Source organism: Monodon monoceros, unplaced genomic scaffold (genome assembly GCF_005190385.1).
Source record: "Monodon monoceros isolate NGI ecotype Baffin Bay Population unplaced genomic scaffold, NGI_Narwhal_1 Super_Scaffold_18, whole genome shotgun sequence".
NCBI classification, from domain to species: domain Eukaryota; kingdom Metazoa; phylum Chordata; class Mammalia; order Artiodactyla; family Monodontidae; genus Monodon; species Monodon monoceros.
Genome location: NW_021703774.1, coordinates 171,504,460 through 171,526,684, shown reverse-complemented (window position 1 = coordinate 171,526,684; position 22,225 = coordinate 171,504,460). Strand labels below are relative to the sequence as shown.

Here is a 22,225-nt window from a genome sequence, read left to right as displayed (position 1 = left end):
GGCTGGTATATCTCATCTCCTTTAACCTAGAATAGTCATAGTCTCACTTTTCCCTTTTTGTCTTTATTGACGTTGACATTTTTGGAGTCCAAGCCGGTGTCTGGTAGAATGTTTTATTTTCTGGATTTTTCTGATGGTTTTTTATATATAAATTTGGGCCAAAAAAGAAAAATTTGGGCCATCCATTTTTGGTAAGAATACTACTTGTGCGGTGGTACGTGTTTCCCACTGCATCACATCCAGAGGCCTGTGACGTCTGTTGGTCCTATTATTGATGTTGCTAAATTCGATCATCATTTGGTTTAGCTGGTGTCCACCAGGTCTCTGTATTGTGAAGTTACCTTTTCTTCTTTGTAAACAGGACTAGTCCATTGGGGGGATAATTTGAGACTGTGTGTATGTTCTGTTTCCCCAAAACCTTTCACTCAGTGGTTTGATGGTTTTTACCTGAATCAGTTATTACATTGGTGGTTGCAAAATGGTGATTTTCTGGTTCTCTCATTTCTTCTACATTTATTAACTGATATTCTTCCCTAAGGAAGAGCTTTCTTTCCATTCTCTCCAGTAGTTTATCTGTATTTAAGTACACACACACACATACAACACCCACGTAAATTATGATCACATACTGATACCTCCAATCCACAGGATTCTTCCTCACCTTCCCTCATCCTACAATGCAAACCCTGTTTATCAATAACATCAATATATTAGTTTGAACCATGTGAAATTCCTCTTTTCTAGGTCAAAAGTAGTCTAATATTAACAATTTTATGCAGTTCAACCAATATTTACTCATTTGCTACACTGACGCTAGGACCCAAAACAAACCCTAAGTAAAATTTGTAGATCTCATACAGTTACGGAGTGCTGTTCAAAGTTGCTTGAATGAATTCTTTTTTACTGTGTGATTATACTGTCAATTTCTACTTTTTTAAATGTGATCAGAGAGCGCACAGTGGTGATCATGAGAAGTATGAGGAGAATGTGAACTGGAGCTTGTTCCCTCCATTTTATGCAGCCTCTTTTGTTTCCTTTTGCTGCAGAGACACTCTCGGAAAATGCTTCTTCCTGCGTGTGGAAATTACTCTTCGAGGAGCTACCTATAGGATCTCCTTTAGTGATACAGATCAGTTACCCCCTCCTTTCCGAATTGACAACTTTTCTAAGGTATCAAGGGGAGTTGAGAGCCAGTTTGGCTGTTTCATATGCGGGAAAGTGGAATATATACTGCCCTTAAGATAATGATGGATGAAGTACATTTTAAACTTGGGTTCAAAAGAAGCCATACAGGATCTTAGAAATCTTACCATTGGGAGGTGGTTTCTGCTGGTTATTTTGATTGCTGGGCAGCCTTGTCCAGAAGGGACTTCTCAGTCCCCAGAACTTATTTTGACTAGATAGTTTGGTTGGCATGGTGCCCTCTGTAGACATTTCCATATAAACAGAGAGAGAGGAATCAGAATCAGATTGACAAATGCCCGGTAGAATGGGCGGGCATTCCTCCTGTTGCTTAGTTACAGTGAGCTCTTTTATGAATCTTCCAAGTAAAGCCAAGATGGAAATCATTAGATTCTATTTTAAATTATGCCTTACATCTTAAAATATGTGACTTTCCATAGCTGAATTCCAAAATTTTTGTTCAAAGTGTATCCCAGGGGGTTGAGGGTAGACTAGATGCCATTGAAAGGACAGAGAAGCTTCCTCTAGGTATTTGGCGTGGCAGAGCTTCTCAAAACCCTTTACCCAGCAGGCTGTGGCCCATGTCTAATTGGTGGGCTTTTTGCAGTTTTGAAGATGATTAGAGAGGCATTTGAAGAGGCCACATGATGAGCCTCACTTGTGGTTATATGCTGTGTAGGGTTCATTTGGGAAGGATCTGGGACTTAAACCTAGGAGGCACTGATAACTTTCCAATACCACCGCTCTGACTGAAAGTCCTCTTTAACTTCTCCGCCCTTACTGTAGGTCCCGGTTGTCTTCACTCAGCATGGCGTTGCTGAACCCAGGCTCCGAACTGAAGTGAAGCCCATGACTTCCTTGGATTATGCCTGGGACGAACCCACCCTGCCACCTTTTATCACTCTGACTGTTAAAGGGGCAGGTTCCTCTGAGATCAACTGCAACATGAATGATTTCCAGGATAACCGACAGCTTTATTATGAAAATTTCATTTACATTGCTGCTACATATACGTTCTCTGGGTAATTCTGAGTTAAATTACTGTTCGTAAAGCAGAAAACTCTAATTATTAACCGGTTTTAAATTTTAAGCAGTTCTCAGGAGGCTAAGGGATGAACGAAGATTCCTTCCATTCTTTACCAAATCCTAGGCTCAGGCTCTATCTTGAGAGGTCTTTAGTCTAAACGCTTGTCTTCTGGCTAGAGTAAAATTTATCCAAAAAGGCAAGACTCTTCTCTTTTTAATAATCTATCCCCAATAATCCATTCTAGTATCTAACAACTCCCTTAAGGCATTGTTATTATAATGTTTTAAATTTCTCTTGCTTTAAACTTCTAGCCATTTTTTGTTTTACCTCTTTCCTCATTTGAAACTGACTAATCTTCATCCATAATTATTCAAGTCACCATTCTGACTCTCCTCTTCCATTGAGAATTCTGATTAAGCAGACACTTAAAGGTCTTTTTAATAGTCACCTAAAGGCAAGCAGAGGAGTTTAACTTGACAGTAATTCCAGTTGCCTTAGAATTATAATCTTCACTGTTGTCTGACTAGTTAGTTGTATTTAGAAAGAAAAGACAGGTGAGGAATAGTGAGCTTATTCTAATTCTGTTAGATTGGTACAGAGATAGGTACGTAGAGATTCAAACTGTTAGGCTTTCAAAAGTAGTCATTCCACCAACACATAAATATAGTTTGTTTCTGTGCTGGTTACAGGGCCAATTTTAAAGTTGAAGAAACTGGGAAGATAGCCTAATCTTTAGCATTCCAAATATAAGTCACCTGGTGAACAGGGCATTTAAAGTCATATTTCTTTGCAAAATGTTCTGAATAATTTTGCTCATGAAATATTTTTGTATGTGCCTGACGCCCACAAAATCATCTCTGAGTCTGTGCAGTGTCTCTCTCAGCTACCTAGACTCCAGATTTCACTAATAATGAATTGAATAGGCACCTTTGCTTAGAATAGCCCTTCTTTTCCTTGTTTATTACAGTTCTCTTTTGATAATGATGGTGCTGAGATGCTTATCTTGTTTTAATTAAGTCAATCATGTGTGTTTCTTTCTTTTTAAAGATTATGGCACTCAGTAGTATGACATGCTTAAGGTTTTAGTGCCTGAAAAACCAGTCCTTAATCTGGTTGCTATTCATGTTTTTCTCTTTACTTTCTTATGTTAAATTCAGTAGTTACTAAGCTGTTTAACTGAAGAATCCTAATGGAGAATTACGAGTTTAATGGGTTGAACAGATATGGATAGAGAAAAAGAGAAGTTCCTGGGAATCTTAGTGTGCTAAGGGGTTGACCCCTATTTTGAAGTGCAGTAGATCCTATTTCTTCGCATTTTTGGTGAGAACTGACGATGAGGAAGGAGACTAGTTTTGTTTTGTTTTGTTTTATTTTAAATTGAGGTGAAGTTAATATACCATAAAATTAACCATTTTAAAGTGATCAGTTCAGTGGCATTTAGTATATTCGTGATATTGTACAGCCACCACCTCTATCTAGTTCCAAAATATTTTCATCACCCCAAACCCATTAAGTAGTGACTCCCCCATTAAACCTCTTCTCTCAGCCCCTGGAAACCACCAATCTGCTTTCTGTCTCTCAGGATTTACCTATTTCAGATATTTCACATAAATTATCATAAAATATGTGACCTTTTGTGTCTGGCTTCTTTCACTTAGCATGATGTTTTCAGGGTTCATCCACACTGTAGCATGTATCACTGTTTCATTCCTGTTATGGCTGAGTAATATTCCATTGTGTGTCTGTACCACATTTTGTCCGTTCTTCCTTTGATGGACATTTGTGTTGTCTCTACCTTTTGGCTGTTGTGAACAGTGCTATCAGCATGCCCATACATGTACTTGTTTAAGTACTTGTTTTTAATTCTTTTGCGTATATACCTAGGAGTGGAATTGCTGGGTTCTACGGTAATTTTATGTTTACCTTTTTTTTTTTTTTTTTGCGGTACACGGGCCTCTCACTGTTGTGGCCTCTCCCGTTGCGGAGCACAGGCTCCGGACACGCAGGCTCAGCCGCCATGGTTCGTGGGCCCAGCCGCTCCTCGGCATGTGGGATCTTCCCGGACCGGGGCACGAACCCGTGTCCGCTGCATCGGCAGGTGGACTCTCAACCACTGTGCCACCAGGGAAGCCCCTATGTTTACCTTTTTGAGGAACTGCTATGCTATTTTCCACAGGAGCGGAATCATTTTATGTCCCACCAGTAATGTGTAAGGGTTCCTGTTTCTCTACATTCTCAGCAGTGCTTTTTGTTTTCCACTTAAAAAAAAATTTTTTTTTAATGTTTTTTTAAAATTTATTTTATTTATTTATTTTTGGCTGTGTTGGGTATTCGTTGCTACGTGCGGGCGTTCTCTAGTTGTGGTGAGCGGGGGCTACTCTTCGTTGTGGTGCACGGGCTTCTCATTGCAGTGGCTTCTCTTGCTGCGGAGCATGGGCTCTAGGCACACAGGCTTCAGTAGTTGTGGCACATGGGCTCAGTAGTTGTGGCTCACAGGTTTAGCAGTTGTGACGCACAGGCTCAGTTGCTCTGCGGCATGTGGGATCTTCCTGGACCAGGGCTCTAACCCGTGTCCCCTGCATTGGCAGGCGGGTTCTTAACCACTGCGCCACCAGGAAAGCCCTGTTTTCCACCTTTTTTTGATTGTAGTAATTCTACTGAATAGGTAATGTTATCTCATTGCGGTTTTGATTTGCATTTCCATAATAATTAATGATATTGAAGATCTTATCATGTGCTTATTCCCATTTGTGTATCTTTTTTGTTTGTTTGTTTCTTGACCATGTTGCACAGCTTGCGGGATCTTAGTTCCCCAACCAGGTAGTGAACCCGGGCCGCCCTGGCCACGGCGTTGAAAGCGGTGGCTCCTAACCACTGGACTGCCAAGGAATTCCCTATTTGTATATATTTGGGGAAATGTCTATTCAAATCCTTGGCCCATTTTTAGATTAGATTTTTTTGCCTATTTGAATTTTTAAGCTCCTTATATAATATGGATACAAATCCCATATCAGATATATGATTTGCAAATATCTTCTCCCATTCCGTGGATTGTCTTTTTACTTTCTTGGTAATGTCTTTCGGAAGGACAAAAGTTTTTTAATGTTGTTGAAGTCAAAATTTTTTTGGTCACTTGTGCTTTTGATATCATGAAAACTGGTTTTTAACTCGGAATTTTTCAGTCCATTTTTTGATGATAGAGATTAGTGGAAACAGGAGGATAATCTAAATAAAATCTCATTGAAATACCCTGAAGCGTAGTTAGGCTGCAACATTCCATAAAGCTTAGTATTCTTAAGCCATAGAGAAACACAAGCAGGTGGAATTGGAGGAAGGTGATTTATGAACCCTTTGTTTTCTTTTCATCCTTAAGGGACTTCTGATTTCTTGCTAAGACATGGGGATGCAATAATTCTGATCATCTTCCTGGCAAACAGTAGAACTAATTCTTGGACCCTTGGAATGTCTGGATTAGTTTTTGGTTTTTTGTCTCTAAAGATATATAGTCATCCTTTTATGTCTGAATTTTAAGCCACTGAAATTATCAGGAGAGGGGAAATGTCAGAGTATGTCTTCTGACAAATGAATCTTTGAACTGTGCAGGAAAACAGCACAACCTTGATCTTTCTGCAGCTTGAGTCAGGCTTTTTCTTCTATGATTAAAGAAGAATTATCTTCTTTATGGTGGAGGTTTAGCCGTTTGCTTATGAGTACATGAATACGCATGTGAGTCCACGTGTATACGTGTGTGTGTGTGTATTACGATTGTTACTGTTTTTTCAATTCTAGTTTACAGGAGGGGACAGGACGGCCTGTGGCTTCCAACAGAGCCATTACCTGTGCAGAGCTCGTCTTGGATGTCTCACCGAAGACACAGAGAGTCATTTTAAAGAAGAAGGTAAGAGAGCTTAGAACTTGGATTTAGAAGAAAAGATTTTTAGCCCTGGAAGGGTCAGGGGCCACCTGGTCCACCCCCTCGTTTTGCAGATGAGCAAGCAGAGACCTAGGCCCGTGCTCAGATGGAACTTGGGTGTCCTGACTGTTCCAGTTGTTGTTCTCCCCACTGTCCCATGACGCCTGCTCTAGGAATTCCAAGCCCTTCTCATCTTTGATAGCTTTTCGAAGAGCTTAATTCTTGAATTTATTTTTTTTCAAATTTGTGATTTGTCGTTTTCATTACTCTTTCTATTGTAACACTCCCCTAATCTACTTTTCCCTAAACTCAGTGGAAAAATTATCACACTGACAGTTTTTTCCCTTTTTATGCCAACATTCTTTTCAAGTTAGTTTATGAAATGATTATGCTAATAGACCTAGATATTGAGAGAAAGAGTAAAGTTTGACCAGAAATATTGTGACTGACAGAAAGACTGGTAATAAATAGTTCAGACTTCAAAATGAATGTTGTTTGAGAACACAGAGGTGCAGAAATCACTTTTAAGAGGAGGAAGATCAGCAGCTATAATTATTTGAAACCATTTACCTGAGGGGTGTGTTCTGGAAAATTTTGCATAATATAAATCATATAATCCAAAAACAACCCTGACAGAGGTTGTGTGTTTCCAACCTAAGTGGCCCTAATGCTGACAGAGGATGCCCTTTAATCATCTAAAGTGCTATCATGTGTGGCAGTAATGTAGGTGGTTTATGACTCATTTGGCTTTGAGGTTGTACAACTCTTACCGCATTTTTAATGGGGGATAGATTCAAATTATTTCAGATTTTGCACATCAAATGAAACTTTAATACGTGTGTTTCTAATTCAGTTTTATATTTTTAACAGCTTTATTGAGATATAATTCATATACCATACAAATCACCCATTTAAAATATACAATTCAGTGGGTTTTAATATATCCACAGTAGGTACTACTTTAACCACACTCAATTTTAGAACATTTTCATCACCTCAAGAAAGAACCCTGTATCCTTTAGCTATCACCCCCGCATTCTCCTTACTTCCCAGCCCTAAGCAGTCGTTAATCTACTCTCTGTCACTGTAGACGCCCCTGTTCTGGACTTCGGTCAATATATGAGTGGTCTTTAATGAAGGGCTTCTTTCAGTTATCCTAATGTTTTCAAGGTTCTTCATCTATCTATCAATCAACCAGTACTTCTACATGTGTTTTTATATCATACCAGTTGAAAGTCACATAATTCAAATTTGCTTAAAATGTTATCACATTCTTTTATATAAATAAGACTGTGTTTATGTGTTAGATACATTTTAGAAGTAAGATTTGGGAATGGTGATGAGTAAAGAGACCATGAGATGTAGTCATTGAAAGTAAACAATTTTCTAGACTTTACTGAACATTTTGAAAAAGGAAATTTTAAAAGGCAATAATCTAAAAATAAAAGAGTCTAACAGAAATCAAGGAATTGGGAAAAAAATAGAAGAGCCCTTGGAAATGATGCAGATGACCTTCAAAGAAATGTTCAAGTTAATGAGGATGTTAGAGTGAATGGAAACCGACTCAAGAGAAGGATCATTTATCAGTGGAGTATGATCACCAGGTGTGATCAGCAAAACACTAATAATAAATATACATACATGGGATTTCCAAGGGCTGGTGTATGCTAAGTGGACAGAAACAGACTTCTTTTAATTAAGTAGCAAAAAATACTTTACATAAGATTTTATAATTTACACACTTTCACAGTTGTCATTTCACTTGATGAGGATGAAAACCGGTAAATGGGAGGGAAGGTGATGAGTGAGTTACGTTGACATCTAAAACTAGGCAATGTTCTTTGAATTGGCACTAGGAAATGGACCTGTGTGCTTGAATTAGAAACCAAGAGTAGAAGGTTGACCTCTTAGGTTTTTGTTTGTTTGTTTTTTGGGATTTTTTTTTTTTTACTTTCTGTTTTGAAAGAATCTCAAATTTACAGAAAAGTTGGTAGAAATTCTGTAAAGTGGATTTGTCCTGTTGCTGGTGACGTTAACGTTAGCACTTGCTTAAGGTGATGTCTGCCAGCCTTCTCCACTGTGAAGGAAGTTTTTCTTTTCCCCTGTATTTAGTAAATATTTTGTGGAGAGGTGCTTTGAGACTGTGAATATCCTGCTCCTCATCAAGTTTTCTATGCACGCACGCACGCACGCACGTGTATTAGCTTGGACTTCCAGAACAAAATAATATAGACTAAACAATGAGAATTTATTTCTCGCAGTTCTGGAAGCTAGGAGGTCCAAGATCAGGGTGCCGGGCAAGTCGGTTCCCGGAGGGGGCCCTTCTTCTAGTTTTGGACTGCAGCCTTCTTACCGTGTCCTCAGATGGCAGAGCAAGAGTGGGGTCAGAGGTGAGGGGAGAGGAGAAAGCAAGCCCTTTGGTGTCTTAATGACACTGATCCCATCAGGAGACCCCCACCCTCATGACCTCATCTAAGCCTAATTATTACCCAAAGGCCCCATTTTCATCACAACTGCGGGTTAGGTCTTCAGCATAAGGATTTTGCAGGAGCACAGTTCAGTCTGTAGCTTTATGTATGTCCCCATGGCTCCCTGTTTTATTCAGTGTGTTATCTGTTACTGTCAGGGTTTATTTTTATCCTCAGTTCTCATATTTGGCCGGTGGGAGTGCCTTTAACCTCCTGTGTCCTTTTGACATATGCCCCCTCATGCCTTGAGCACTTTCATACTTTCTGACACAGCGAGTTATTTTGGGCTCATTTTGTACTTTCCCTGCAGCATTCCCGGAATTTGCCACTTCTCTGAGGAGCCCTGATTCCTTTTATCAGAGAATGGAATTTAGAAACTTAAGATATGTACGCTAGGTGCCCTTGTTGCTGTTGTGGTGTCGCTGTTCCCAGACTCTCTCAAGGGACAGACCTAGCGATTTTATGTATACATGACGTATATATGCACACACACGGCACATATTGTATCTGCGTATATACATATGTGCATATGCATACATATATGTGTATTTATATATTCAACAGATTTCTCTATCTCTGTGTATTAAGAACCAGCAGTTCACACTAATAGTTCTAATTCCAGTCCAACATCACAGAGCTCATTGTAATTTTTTCCCTTTTCATATTTGTAACTCGCTTGTCCAGCACTAAGAATGTATTTATTAATTTGATCAGTTCCTGTGAATGTAACCCATGTTCTCTCATCACAGTTGTGCCCCCGCCCCGAGTGTGGACACACCCTGTTACCTGGCGTGGGCCCTGATCTCCACATGCTGGGCAGCTCCCCGTCCAACCCCACCCCCTGCAGGAATTCACTCCTCACCTGTCTCTGTCTCTAAGAACTCACACTAGGCTCGCCTCCCCAGCCCCTCGATATGGGTCAGCACCCACCTTGGGTTTCAACATCCCACTCTGGGCCGGGCCACCACAATATACCCACCTACCCTCACACAGCCCCCATGGCCTTCTCCCTCCCTCAGTCTCACCTCAAGGTTTTAGGACTAAATTGTGAGGAAAGGGGGCAGGGGAAGGGAACTGGAAGGAGAATGGTGGATCTTGGGTTTTTAAATGGAGGTTTGGGTAGTTTCCAGTGATGATGAGCCTGCACATACGGGCAGGCAATAGAGGAATCCATGTATGAAAACTTGGTTTCACCTGGGCGTCTGTGCTTTGATTCCCGATCTGGAACACCTCCAGGAAAATCCCCACGTAAGCACGTGGGGATTGCGGGTGGAGAAGTGCAGCTCAGTTTCATCTCTTTTCACAGGTACGAGAGGCATTAGCACACAGTAGAAAAAGCATCATCACACTGCTATATCTAAAACAGATAATAAATAAATAAAATAGATAACCAACAAGGACCTGCTGTATAGCACAGGGAAGTCTGCTCAGTTCTCTGTGCACCTGAAACTAACACAACATTGTTAATCAGCTATACTCCAACATAAAGTAAAAATTAAAAAAAAGAAAGAGCATCATATCTTCTAGATTTGAGTTCTGGCTTTGCCACTTAAAGATGACGATATCTGGTGTTTCACATTCCTACCGGAGCCTCATTTTCCCACTGATCTCCCAGGTTTGTGAGAGGGATCAACTAGGATGCTGTACATAATGTGCTGTGTAAAGGGATGTGATCATGATAACATAGCAAACATTTATCGAGGCGTTAACCCTGTGCCAAGTATGTGCTGAAAGTGCCTTGTATTTATTACACTTATCACAAGAACCCTCAGAGGTAGCTTAATTTCCCCCTTTGACAGGATCAGGAAACAGGAGCTCTGAGAAATTTAGTAGCCTATCCAAGGTCACTTAGCTAGTAAATGAGGCAGCTGGATTTCAGATCCTGGCATTCGACTCCAGCATTCATATTACTTTGTTAGCTTTTAATGCAGCTTTGACAGCTTTGTTGCAAAAGCTGTCTTTCCAACGCGGGGCAGCGTGTGGATGCGTTTGTGGTACCTAGAATGTGATCCTGACAGGTCTAGTTGGAGTATACGTTCCCATAGAAAGACTATTCTCGATGGTTAGGTGTTCCTGAAATGGAATTATAGGGATTGTGTTAGAAAGGTAGTATGGCAAAGTGGATAAGCACGTCGTCCCTGGACTCACACTTTGGGGATTCAGACCTTCACTCTACCACCTACTAGTTAATGTGACCGTGGTGAAGTTTCTTTATCTCACTGGGACTTAACCTTCTTCATTTGTAAGTAAGAACAGTAATAGTATATACCTCATTGGTTTGTTTTGAGGATTAAATGAATTACTATGTGTAACTCACACTGATCAGTGGCTGACACATAGTAAATATTCAGGAGGTGTTATTACTATTATTATTATTACTTCTTACATATAATGGATTATACAGACTTTCATGGATAGACCTGGAAGTTCAAGTACTGCTTATAAAATACTCCTAAGAGAAAATATATTTAGAATTAATAGCAATCAATCTAGTATAACTTTTGAATACAATCCACTTAATAGTAAACCCAGTAAATTGGAAATTGGAAACCATCAGTGTAGTATGCTTACCTTATGAACGTGGGATGGGGGAGAGCTCTGGTAAATTCTGGTTGTCTGCCAGTTATGAGGATAACCAAAGACCAAATACTGAGAATATCATATATACTTTATATAATTGGATCACTCTTTTAGGTAAGGGCACTGGAGGGCTGCCATCTGGAATAGCAGTTAACATAGCAGTGTAGCTAGTGGAGGAGATTAGATTGAACCTCGACTAACTGGTTTGCTCAGAAAGTATTAAATGTATGAAAAAATAAATTTAAAAAATTTATATTGTCATTTTTGGTTGTTTGGTTCAAGAGTTTAGCATATTTTATCCGAAGTGCAGCTGGAGATTGACAGCAGTGCAAGTTTGAATTAAGCACTGACATAATCAGAAAGTGTCTTTTAGTACAGTCCCTACTTGAGAAATCATTCAGCCCTGTGTGAAGCTCTTGAAGCCCTTGTATGAAGCCGTGGCTGCGCATGATGGCTCTTGCTGTCCCTGCCCAACAGGAACCAGGGAAGCGTTCTCAGCTGTGGAGGATGACTGGCACAGGCATGCTGGCCCACGAGGGCTCTTCCGTGCCTCACAACCCCAGCAAGCCCTTGGCCGCCCGCTCCACCGAGGGCTCTGCCATCTTAGATATTGCTGGTCTTGCTGCAGTCACTGACAACAGGTAACTTTCATGGCAACTTTTGATTCAAGTTCACTGCTTTCAAATTCAGACTCAGAAGAAATCTACACCAAAAAGCAGAGAGTCTATAAATGAAGTAAGAATTTGTATTTTTCTTCAATGACAGAAACCTGTTGTATTTCCAAACATGAGTATTGGGTTTCTGTTTTATGTTTTAAAGTCATTATGGAAATGCCCATGGAGATGTTAAAAAAAAAAAAATCAAACTATAAGGATATGTTATGAAACATGAATGTCTTTTCATCCAAACGTCTACCTACCCCTGCTCCCGAGAAGTGAACAGTTTGTTTTTTTAAATCTAAGAATTTTGTTAAATCCCTTGAAAGCAGAAACAAATTATTAAGAGAATAATCACATTGTTTTTATGACAAAGTGAGAGAGAGGCATGGACATATATACACTACCAAACGTAAGGTAGATAGCTAGTGGGAAGCAGCCGCATAGCACAGGGAGATCAGCTCGGTGCTTTGTGACCACCTAGAGGGGTGGGATAGGGAGGGTGGGAGGGAGGGAGACGCAAGAGGGAAGAGATATGGGAACATATGTATATGTATAACTGATTCACTTTGTTATAAAGCAGAAACTAACACACCATTGTAAAGAAATTATACTCCAGTAAAGACGTAAAAAAAAAAATGTTAATTTTCTTTATGAGCAAAGGACTAAAATCAACAACAAGAAATTATTGGATCACTGCCTAACTCATTTTCTATTGCTATTTGTCTGCTGCCTCTACTATCTTAATTACTTTTGTTTGGTGCTTGTCAGAACCATCACTGTGAGAATTCATTTGGGACCTTAACTTTTAGATCACTGTGGGCAAGTTTCATCTCTTTTTAAAGACTGTGCATAAGGAGATGGCATGGAGGAGTGAGTGGATACACAAGGCTCTTCACAAACATGAGAACCTGCAGAAACCATTTATGACTATCAACCCTTGTTCATCTAAGAAAATAGACTTTCTTTTATCCTCTAATCCTCCAAATGTGAATTACCCCTCTTTCCCTAAACTTTCTTTCTTTGGAGCTACAAAATAGAAAGAGTTGAAGCTCCCATCTCTTCTCCCTGCCAGTATTTCATCAGTGCTGATAAAGCTGTAGAGAAAAAACCTCCTTGAGTCTTCCACCATCTACAGACTTAGAAAACTGCTTGTGTAGCAGTGGAACATAAACCACAGCTGGGAAAGAGCAGGACCTAGACACCAGGATCTGGAGTGGAAGACAAGAGACCAAGGCTATTATTGTACTGGGGGCTGGGGATGGAGATTCGGATTTATAAGTGATTTTTTTTTTTAGTTTGTTTAAAAAAATGTTCCATTATCTTTACAACAAGAATACATGTTTTTAAAGCCAGAAAAAAAAAATGTGTTTTTATGACTGACTACTTGGATTCAAATCAGCTCTTTAACTTTGAATAAGTTATTTTATTAGCCTGTGCCTCAGTTTCTCCATGAAATCAGTGTGTTTTCAGTTAATACCTTGTTTACTTCCAAAATGACTTTAGATGACTTACAAGTTAAAACCCATTACAAAATAAAAGTATTTGGAAATAAAACAGAAAAGGATTTTTGAAAATATTTTAAAAAACCTTTCTTGTACTACATGACAGCTTGTCATTGTGAGAAAGCAAGAACCCCTATTACATGTATTAAATTGTGAATCCTTGAAGTGTTCATATTTGTGTCCTCATTGCTTTCCATTTTGTTTTATTCCTCCTTCCTCATTGAGAGATACCTGTTAGCTGCCATAGGATTCAAGCTAACTGCCTGTTAGATTTTAAGGGCAGAGGATATTGGAAGGAAGAAGAGTAAAACCGCGATCCTGATCCTCTCTGCAGGCCTGAAATATTTGACTCACAGGACTTGTTGCATTTTCCTTTCTTCTAGATACGAGCCGCTGATGCTAAGGAAGCCTGATCGTAGGCGAAGCACAACCCAGACGTGGAGTTTCCGAGAAGGGAAACTGACCTGTGGGTTACATGGGTTGGTTGTCCAGGTTAGTAGTTTTTGACATCCCCGGTTGCAGCAAGCAATGGTTGAGCCTTTTTTTTTTTGAAACAAAGTCTTAATTAGGATATACATGAGATGTTGTTGAATGGGAAAAAAATAATTACAATGCAAATATGTATTATTTCATTTTAGTCAGGAAAACCACGAAACTTTGTGCATCTCTGCATATTTACATGGGAAATGTTATTGAAGGTGATATGTAAGAAATGTGTTAGGAATGGTTGCTTCTGAGTGATGGTTTTTATTTTTTTCCCTTGGCTTATCTGGATTTTTTTTCTTTGATGAGATAAATTACCTATGCAATTTTAAAAAGGAAGAAAGAAAGAAAAATGTCAGCTAAAAGCCCGCCACTAAGTTAGATGGATTAGTTTTAGACCTGTGAGGTTAAAACCATCTTTTATAAAGTGTTCTATGAGATGGTGAGTAATCTTCATGGGCTCTGCATGCCCCAGATTCTGTTTACTTCTGCATTCTCAGTGGTCCCCAAATAGACCTTTCATTGTTGTAGCAAATGTCGAAATGAAGGTTGCTGTTCAGTTTCCCCTGCCTTCAAGTCAGCCAGTTCACCCCATGAAAAACTCCCAGGTACTTTATAAGCAAATGTGTGTTTGGAAAGTTACCAGGAATTTGGATTTTCTCTCCTTCTGGCTTCAGGCCAGGAATGAGACCATGGATCTGAGATGAGTGAGTAGGAAGGTGTCTCAGAGGTTTGGGCATAGAGCAGAACAGCACGTGTGACTGCGTGTGCAGTTCTGCCTCAGCCTGGGACTTTACCCAAAAGGTAAACACTAGAACATCAGGCCCAGAATCTAGAGAGCTCTTAGTGTGTTTGACCCTGGTGGAAACCAGGCTGTCCTTCCATAATGGGAGCTTGTTCTCTGGGGGAGCGAGCAGAACTGCAAGGAGCCTCTGACTGCTGTTTGGTGAGATTTATTTTCTTTATCTCTAGTGCCCTGAGCTTTTTTCATCAAAGACAAGCTGCTTACTTATATGAAGCACACATCTGGAATGGATTTGTGATTTTCAATTAGCAATGCAATTCAGACTTCTAGAGGCAAAAGAGGGCTTGTTATAATTGTTGGGTTCCGTGTCTGACCCTGACTTCTGGTTTGTTTCTAAAGCCCATGTAATTCCAATTCTCTTAGAGCATCTTGCCCAACCCACTGCCCCCCCCCCCAACCAAAAAAAAAAATCCCTTTCTGGTGTTTGTTGTTTCTTGAATCTATTTCATCATTTCTCTGAGTGACCCTATAATAGCAGTATTCAGCAGAGCAGAATGTGTTTTGGTTAGGAAAATAAACTTGTTACAATCTTATCATTCTGAATAAAATAATTGAAGGCATTAAAACATTTTCTGACACTACCCTTATAAGGTTGTGTATGCACTTTCTTTCTAAACTTAAAACAGTTATAAAAGCTTTCTCCATGTTAAAGTCTGTCCTATAAACCCAGCTCAAATTTTCCTTTTCATTACTCACTATTTAAAAACTAACAGAGGGGGATCTAGACACTTTAGCTATTATCTTCTCTAGCCCTGTATTCACTCTCGCAAAGGCATCATCCTGCAGACGTCCGTTTTACTTGGGGCATATAGCAAGAAGGTACTTTTCTCCAAAGGCCCGAATAACTGGCTATCAGATGACATTCACATTTCCCTGTTTCATTTTAGAAGAGGCACCATATTTTGAATATTTGATTGTCCAGCCATATGCCTGTTTGGGGAGGTTTTCAACTCCAGAATTTGCTTTTTATTGGAAAGCTCAGTGATAGTGATACTTTTTAAATTTTCAGAATGTTTCAGCTTTTGAAGCAAACCCTAGTGAGAATACTCAGAGAAATAGGGTTTTTGGTACTTTTTTTTTTTTTTAAGCTTATCTTAATGACTAGAAGTTACTACTAAACTAATATATTGTATTCATGGAATTATCTTACCTTGAATTCCCTAAATTCATGTAGCATAACTTTCCATCTTGCCCAAGTAATCCTCCTGTTCTTTATCATCTGTAAAGCTGAAAAAACAGTAAATGCTTTGCTACATGTTGACCATGACCCTTCAGAAGAGTGTTTAAATCTGGTAACTTGTTTGAAATGACATATTAAATTGTCAAAGTCAGTGCTTTTGCCTTTTCTTACACATCTTTACTCTGTCCTGTAGGCCAAAGGAGGGCTTTCTGGTTTGTTTGACGGAGCTGAAGTTGTTCTTGGTCCGGACACATCCATGGAGCTTTTGGGGCCAGTTCCACCTGAACAACAATTTATTAACCAAAAAATGAGGCCTGGTTCTGGAATGTTGTCCATCAGGGTCATCCCAGATGGACCAACTAGAGCGCTCCAGGTAATGATTTATCGTAAGAACTGACCTGAGCCTCATTGTGCTCCCCCCGCCCCCACATGGTCGGTCATTCAGCCGATGTTTATTGAAGTATCTGTGCTGGATGTGAGGATGGCGTGTCCTTATAAAGTGGGGATAAGACCTGCCTCACAAAGTTGTTATAAGAATCAGAGTATAAGTAAAATACAAGATGATTTTTAAAAAGTGTAAGAATTATTTCATAGTAACTTATAAGGGAAAAGAATCTGAAAAAAAAGATAAATGTGTATGTATCACTGAATCACTTTGCTGCACACCTGAAACTAACACAACATTGTAAATCAACTATACTTCAATAATAATAAAAAAGAATGAGTAAAAAAAAAGCGTAAGAATTAAAGAAGATAATGCCAAGAACAGTACATATTATTATCAGTCGTTATATATGTTTATTATATATTTAAATAATTGATATATTAATAACATTGACAACAAGGAGATATATGAGGTCTCTAATCAGATAATTAACATGTTGTGTTATGAAAGTAGGAGTGGAGGGTGCTATGGGGAGTATCTAGAAAGGATTTGTATGCCCAGATTTGGAGACTGGCAGGGGCTTTCTAAGAGAAGTAGCACTTAAGCTGAGATCTAAATGTTAACTGAAGGGAGTTAGCCAAATCAAGAAGGAAAGGTGGAGGGGCTGTGCCTTAAGAATGAGAGTATTCGTTCACCAGTTATTTACTGAGCCCCTGTTAGAGCCAGGCACAGTTCTAGGTACTGAACCTAGACTAGTGAACAAACAAAGTTCCCTGCCATCTTGGAGCTTACATCCTAGTGGGGTAGATAAACCATGAGCAATAAACAAAATAAGTAAATTATATCTATATGGGAAGTTATATATCTCCATTGAAGGCCTGGTGATAAAGGAGAGTGATCCAAGTGGCACATAGAATATGCTGAGAAATAGGCAGGAGACCGAAGCAGGGGCCAGAACATGAAAAGCCTGATACATGCTAAAGATTTTGTGTTTTTTCTATGGCAACAAAGAGTCAGGGAGTGACACGATCAGAAATTTATTTTAACTTGCTCACTCTGGCTGCAGTGTGGAGAATTGGAGTGAAACTGGAGACAGAGAAAGGCCAGTTTGGAGGGATCTGGATGAGAGATTATGGTGACCCGAACTAGAATACATGGCAGGGAGGTGGACATGAGGAGGAGATTGGAGAGAAATGAATAGAAATGAAAGCTTGTTAGGGGGTAGAGTCAGTCAGACTTAGTGATTGCTCGAATGTGCGGATGAGAGAGAGGAAGGAGTCAAGAATGGCCTTCAGGATTTTGATTTGGGCAACAAGGAGGATGATAATCTCCATCACTAAGAGATGTACACAGAGCAGACTTCTGGGGGGAAATGAGGAGTTAAGTTTTGGACTTATTAAGTGTATGGTATCTACAGGAAGGTGTCCGGAAGTCAGTGTAAGTATGGGTCTGTAGCTCAGGGAGAGTTCTGTGCTGGAGATAACGGATTTATCAGGCATGGGGAATTAGAGTTAAGGAAAAAGAAAAGATGTTGCTGTGTAACAGCAAATTCTCTGAGATAGTACACCATAATCCACAGTATCTCTTTAAAAAGCACCCTTCTCTTAAGGCAAAAAATGAGTGCCTTGATCCTGAGGTTTGCGTGTTTTGACTTGAGCCATAATGCTAGATCACCTACAGATGCCTAACTCCCAGTGTATGAAGCTCTCCAGGTCGGCAGCTTGGTGTTAGTCATAGAGACTCAAGACCAAATTTGCTTCATTATTATATAAGTCTTACCTTAGCAGTGCTTTGGAAACCATTAACTTCCATAGGATTATTGAGCATATAGTGACTTTGACTTACACAGTTGGTATGGAGTGGGTTTCGCAGTGGAAGTTTGAGCCCTCTTAGTAAGTACAGTGTTTTATTTGACCGCAGATAACAGATTTCTCTCAACGGAAAAGTGACCGTTCATCATACGAAGTGGATGAACTTCCTGTTATGGATCAAGAGCTGCAGAAATTAAAGAATCCAGACACAGAGCAGGAATTGGAAGTACGTATTAGCGATTGCAGGGTCATTTCTTCATTACAAATTTGTTTAGAATTTTTCTCTTTGGTTTTCTCAGTTGAGACCTTCTCTTTTCTTTCTGACCTCTGTGACTTCTAAGTATCAGTGTTACTTCATAGTATTTAGTGTTATCACATCATGAATGTGTGAATATGTTACTTAAATGACAGCTCAGGTCAAATCAGGATGTAACGAATGTTGTTACAGTAAGATGAAAATAAAGAAAGCTAAATTATTTGAATTTAAATAGGAGTGAAGGTTGAGAATAAGCAAAGTAGGTTTTATCTTTTTGGCCCCAGTTGACTCTGACATCTTCGTTTCCCTGGCCCTGTTTGGGCATTGGAAAGAAAGTGAAAAGTGTGGAAAGGAGCATGAGATAAGTGTGAAAAAGCACACTTATTCCATATTTATTCAGTAATCTTTAAAAAAAAAAAAACACCTGTATGTAAAGCACTGTATTGGATGTTATAGAAGTTTGGTGAATAACTTAATAAGAGCTTGTCTCTCAAATAGGGACAAAGATTCTCAAATGATTATTTTCCTGTAATGAGATGCAGAATGTCATCAGTGCTCCGGTAGAGGTGTTATCATATCACTGTGGAGTTCTGGTTGGGGTGGGGAGTGTGCCTGGAGAGGAAGGCTTCTAGTGAGATGATGGAATTTGAGCCGTCAAGGTGAGTAATACAGCTCCTACATGGTTTTCATCTGCTTAGAGGCAAAGTAGAGGGATTTAAAGCCATTTATTTCCTTGTCCTCTCCTGGCTACCTTGAGCTCTGTTTTAAACTGTCAGTGTGCCATATTTTGGTTTCCTTTCAGGTGCTTGTGAAGTTAGAAGGTGGAATTGGGTTGTCTTTAATTAATAAAGTCCCAGAAGAACTGGTCTTTGCTAGTCTTACGGGAATCAATGTGCACTACACACAGCTGGCCACCAGTCATATGCTAGAACTCAGCATACGGGATGTACAGGTGAGAGGGGGGCACTTAGGACTTGTTGATCTCCTTTTCTTCCTGCTGAACAGCCGACCAGATCAGTGTTTGATGTTCTAAAAACTTTAGTACTTTGGCACAAATTTCTTATGGTCTTCAGAAAATCGTTCTATGAAAAGAATTCTTTTACCTATATTTGTCTTACTAATTTTTCTGTAGAGCAGAATTCAGAATATAGCAGCTAGTCCATCAGTAACTTAGATAACTTGGTCAAGGTGGCATGGAGGAAGGTGACCCATGGTCCCTCATCTTGCCAGTAGAGAAAACAGTGGAAATCATATAACCATAATTTAGAGGAACTGAAGTTCACCATAGGGAGAAAAACAAGGGAAGTGGACTTGTGCTTCCAACCAAGGTGGAGTAACAGAGACCTGATTTACTTTCCTATCTGAAACACCCCCAAAATCCAGATCAAGTAAGGAGACAACAGATTCAAGACACTGGACATCAGGCAACAAAGGACAGTGATCCCTGAGAGGTGGGAAACAGAAGAGGTGAGCCCTGCAATCACCCCAGCTTGCTGCCGTGAAAAAGTTTCCAGGCCATGTCACCAGGCGGAGAGACTGAGACAGAACCCAGCAGAGTGGATGAGCTGAACAGGGTTAAGAGTCCTAGGACCAAGGCAGCCAGAGTTCATAGGACAGCAGACCTGGGAGGAGCATGCTGCACAGAAAGAAATCTCAGGAGATCTGCAGAGGGCCCCGCAGATGGTCAGCAAAGGACAGATGAGAGGAACCTACCATCCGAAAGGGTCATAGCACCGGTCACAGCACCGGCTGCTCACCACCAGCCACACTGGGAAAACTGATAATTATGGGACATTGGGAGGAGCCTTCCAGAAAGTCTTGGGCCTCCGTGGTGAGCTATGTGCCCTAGGCTGAGCACTGCTCCAGACCTAGCTAACAAATCAGTCACACAGAAGGAAACTCTGAAAGAATCAAATCTGTTCCAAGTAAATTAACCATGTCCCTGAACAACAAAGCTCAAGATTTAATGGAATACAGAAACATCCAGCACCCAACAAAGCAAAAATCACAGTATGTGGCATCCTATCAGAAATTACCAGGTGTGCAAAGGGGTAGGAAAACACAGTATATAATGAGGAGAATAATCATTCAGAAGTAACCCAGAGCTAACACAGATGTTTGGATTTTCAGAGGACGACATTAAAACTCATTGTAACTGTATTCTATTCTACATGTTCAAAAAGTTTAGTAGAGACATGGAAGATACAAAAATCTCAAATCAAACCTCTAGAGATTAAAATGGAATGGAAAAAACACTGGATTTGATCTGTAGCAGATGACACAGTGCAGAAAAAATGATTAGTGAACTTAAAGACATAACAAGAGAAACTGTCCAAATTGAAATACCCAGAGAAAAATAATCCAAGGGGAAAAAAACCCACAAAGAGACCAGCATCAGTGACCTATGAGAAAACTTCAGGCAACCTAATATATGGATAATTGGAGTCCCCAGAGGAGAGAGAGGAGACAGGAAAAAAAAAAAAAAATTGGAAGGAATTTTGTAATTATTATGTTTGTTACAGGGTTTTGTTCTTGTTGTTAGGTAAATGTCTGCCTTTTTTCTTTTTTTAAAACATGAATAACTTTTAAAAGTCATGAATTAGGGACTTCCCTGGTGGTCCAGTGGTTAAGAATCCGCCTTCCAACAAAGGGGACGTGGGTTTGATCCCTGGTTGGGGAACTAAGATCCCACATTCCGAGGGGCAGCTAAGCCCATGCACCCCAACTATTGAGCCGGCATGCTCTAGAGCTCGCATGCCACAACTAGAGAGAAGCCCGTGCGGCACAGTGAAGGATCCCGCATGCTGCAATGAAGATCCCATGTGCTGCAATTAAGACCCGATGCAGCCAAATAAATAAACATTAAAAAAAAATTAAAATCATGAATTAAATTCAATTTTATTTTTTTTTTAAAAAAGATTTTGACCATAGATTTTCCAAACTTAATGAAAACTGTAAACTCACAGAAGCAGCTCAAACACAAATACACATTCACACCGTCCCCTGTGCCTCTCCCCTGCCCTGCCACACATACGACATGAAGGAAACTGTACCAAGGTACATCATAATCAATTATTCAAAACCAGTGATAAAGCATCCAGATTAAAAAAGCCACGTTCCTCACAAGGAACAAAGTTGAGAATGACAGCCAGTTTCTTATTGGGAACAATGCAAGTGAGAATATGGTAAGCAACATCTTTAAAGTGTTGAAAGGAAAAAAAAACCTGCCAACCTAGAAGTCTGTGCCCAGCAAATATATCTTTCAAAAACAAGGGTGAATTAAAGGTGTTTTTAGACATTCAAAAGCTAAAAGGACTCATTTCCAGCAGATCCACACTACAAAAAAATGTTAAAGGATTATCATGCCAAAACCCCTTTTCAGAAGAATTTTTTCTTTCATCATATATCACAAATAGCAAAGAGTTCAGGCTAATGACCTCCCATTTGTTTGAGGATAAAAAGTTAATATCTTGCCACCTCTATTTCTTTGTCTTTCTTTTTTGATCTTACAGAGAAGATCCAAGGAATCATTTGCTGTTCATTAATTTCATTGACTTTTTACTGTAATTAAAAAGATTTTTTTTTCCTGTAGTACCTCTTGATTTCATGTGTGCTGTAAATTGTAGAAAATAAATAGATTTGAGAGTTTACTATGATTACAGTGCTATGAGGAAAAATTTTTAAGAACAGAAGATATAGTCCCACCCTTAGGGAGTGTCTAAATCTAATTGGGAGACTAAAACAAGAATCAGAAATTCGCAGTTAGTACACTTGTGTCAAATGTATTTGGATAAAGAACAAAGAAGAGGTCAGAATAAGGTGAGACTTTATTGTCATTTCTATTGGGTGTGACAGGTGATTCACTCACTGGGTGAATTCTAGCTGAGTTATCATCTGTGTGCTGGACGTGGCACTGGGCTCTGGAGATACCACCATGACTCAAAAGATGAAGTTTCTGCTCTCTGAGCTAACAG

At 39.6% G+C, this 22,225-nt stretch overlaps 1 protein-coding gene across 5 annotated transcripts in view; it reads left to right on the top strand.

Annotated features, from left to right (window-relative positions):
- VPS13D (vacuolar protein sorting 13 homolog D) overlaps window positions 1-22,225 on the top strand; it is a 246,829-nt gene that overhangs the window by 120,688 nt on the left and 103,916 nt on the right. For all 5 annotated transcript variants that reach the window (XM_029230144.1, XM_029230148.1, XM_029230145.1 and 2 more), the window contains 8 exons: window positions 1,047-1,170; window positions 1,969-2,204; window positions 5,999-6,107; window positions 11,648-11,811; window positions 13,715-13,823; window positions 15,993-16,172; window positions 18,105-18,221; window positions 19,054-19,203. In XM_029230144.1, the coding sequence (XP_029085977.1) occupies window positions 1,047-1,170; window positions 1,969-2,204; window positions 5,999-6,107; window positions 11,648-11,811; window positions 13,715-13,823; window positions 15,993-16,172; window positions 18,105-18,221; window positions 19,054-19,203 (1,189 nt within the window). The remainder of the gene's footprint in view (window positions 1-1,046; window positions 1,171-1,968; window positions 2,205-5,998; window positions 6,108-11,647; window positions 11,812-13,714; window positions 13,824-15,992; window positions 16,173-18,104; window positions 18,222-19,053; window positions 19,204-22,225) is intronic.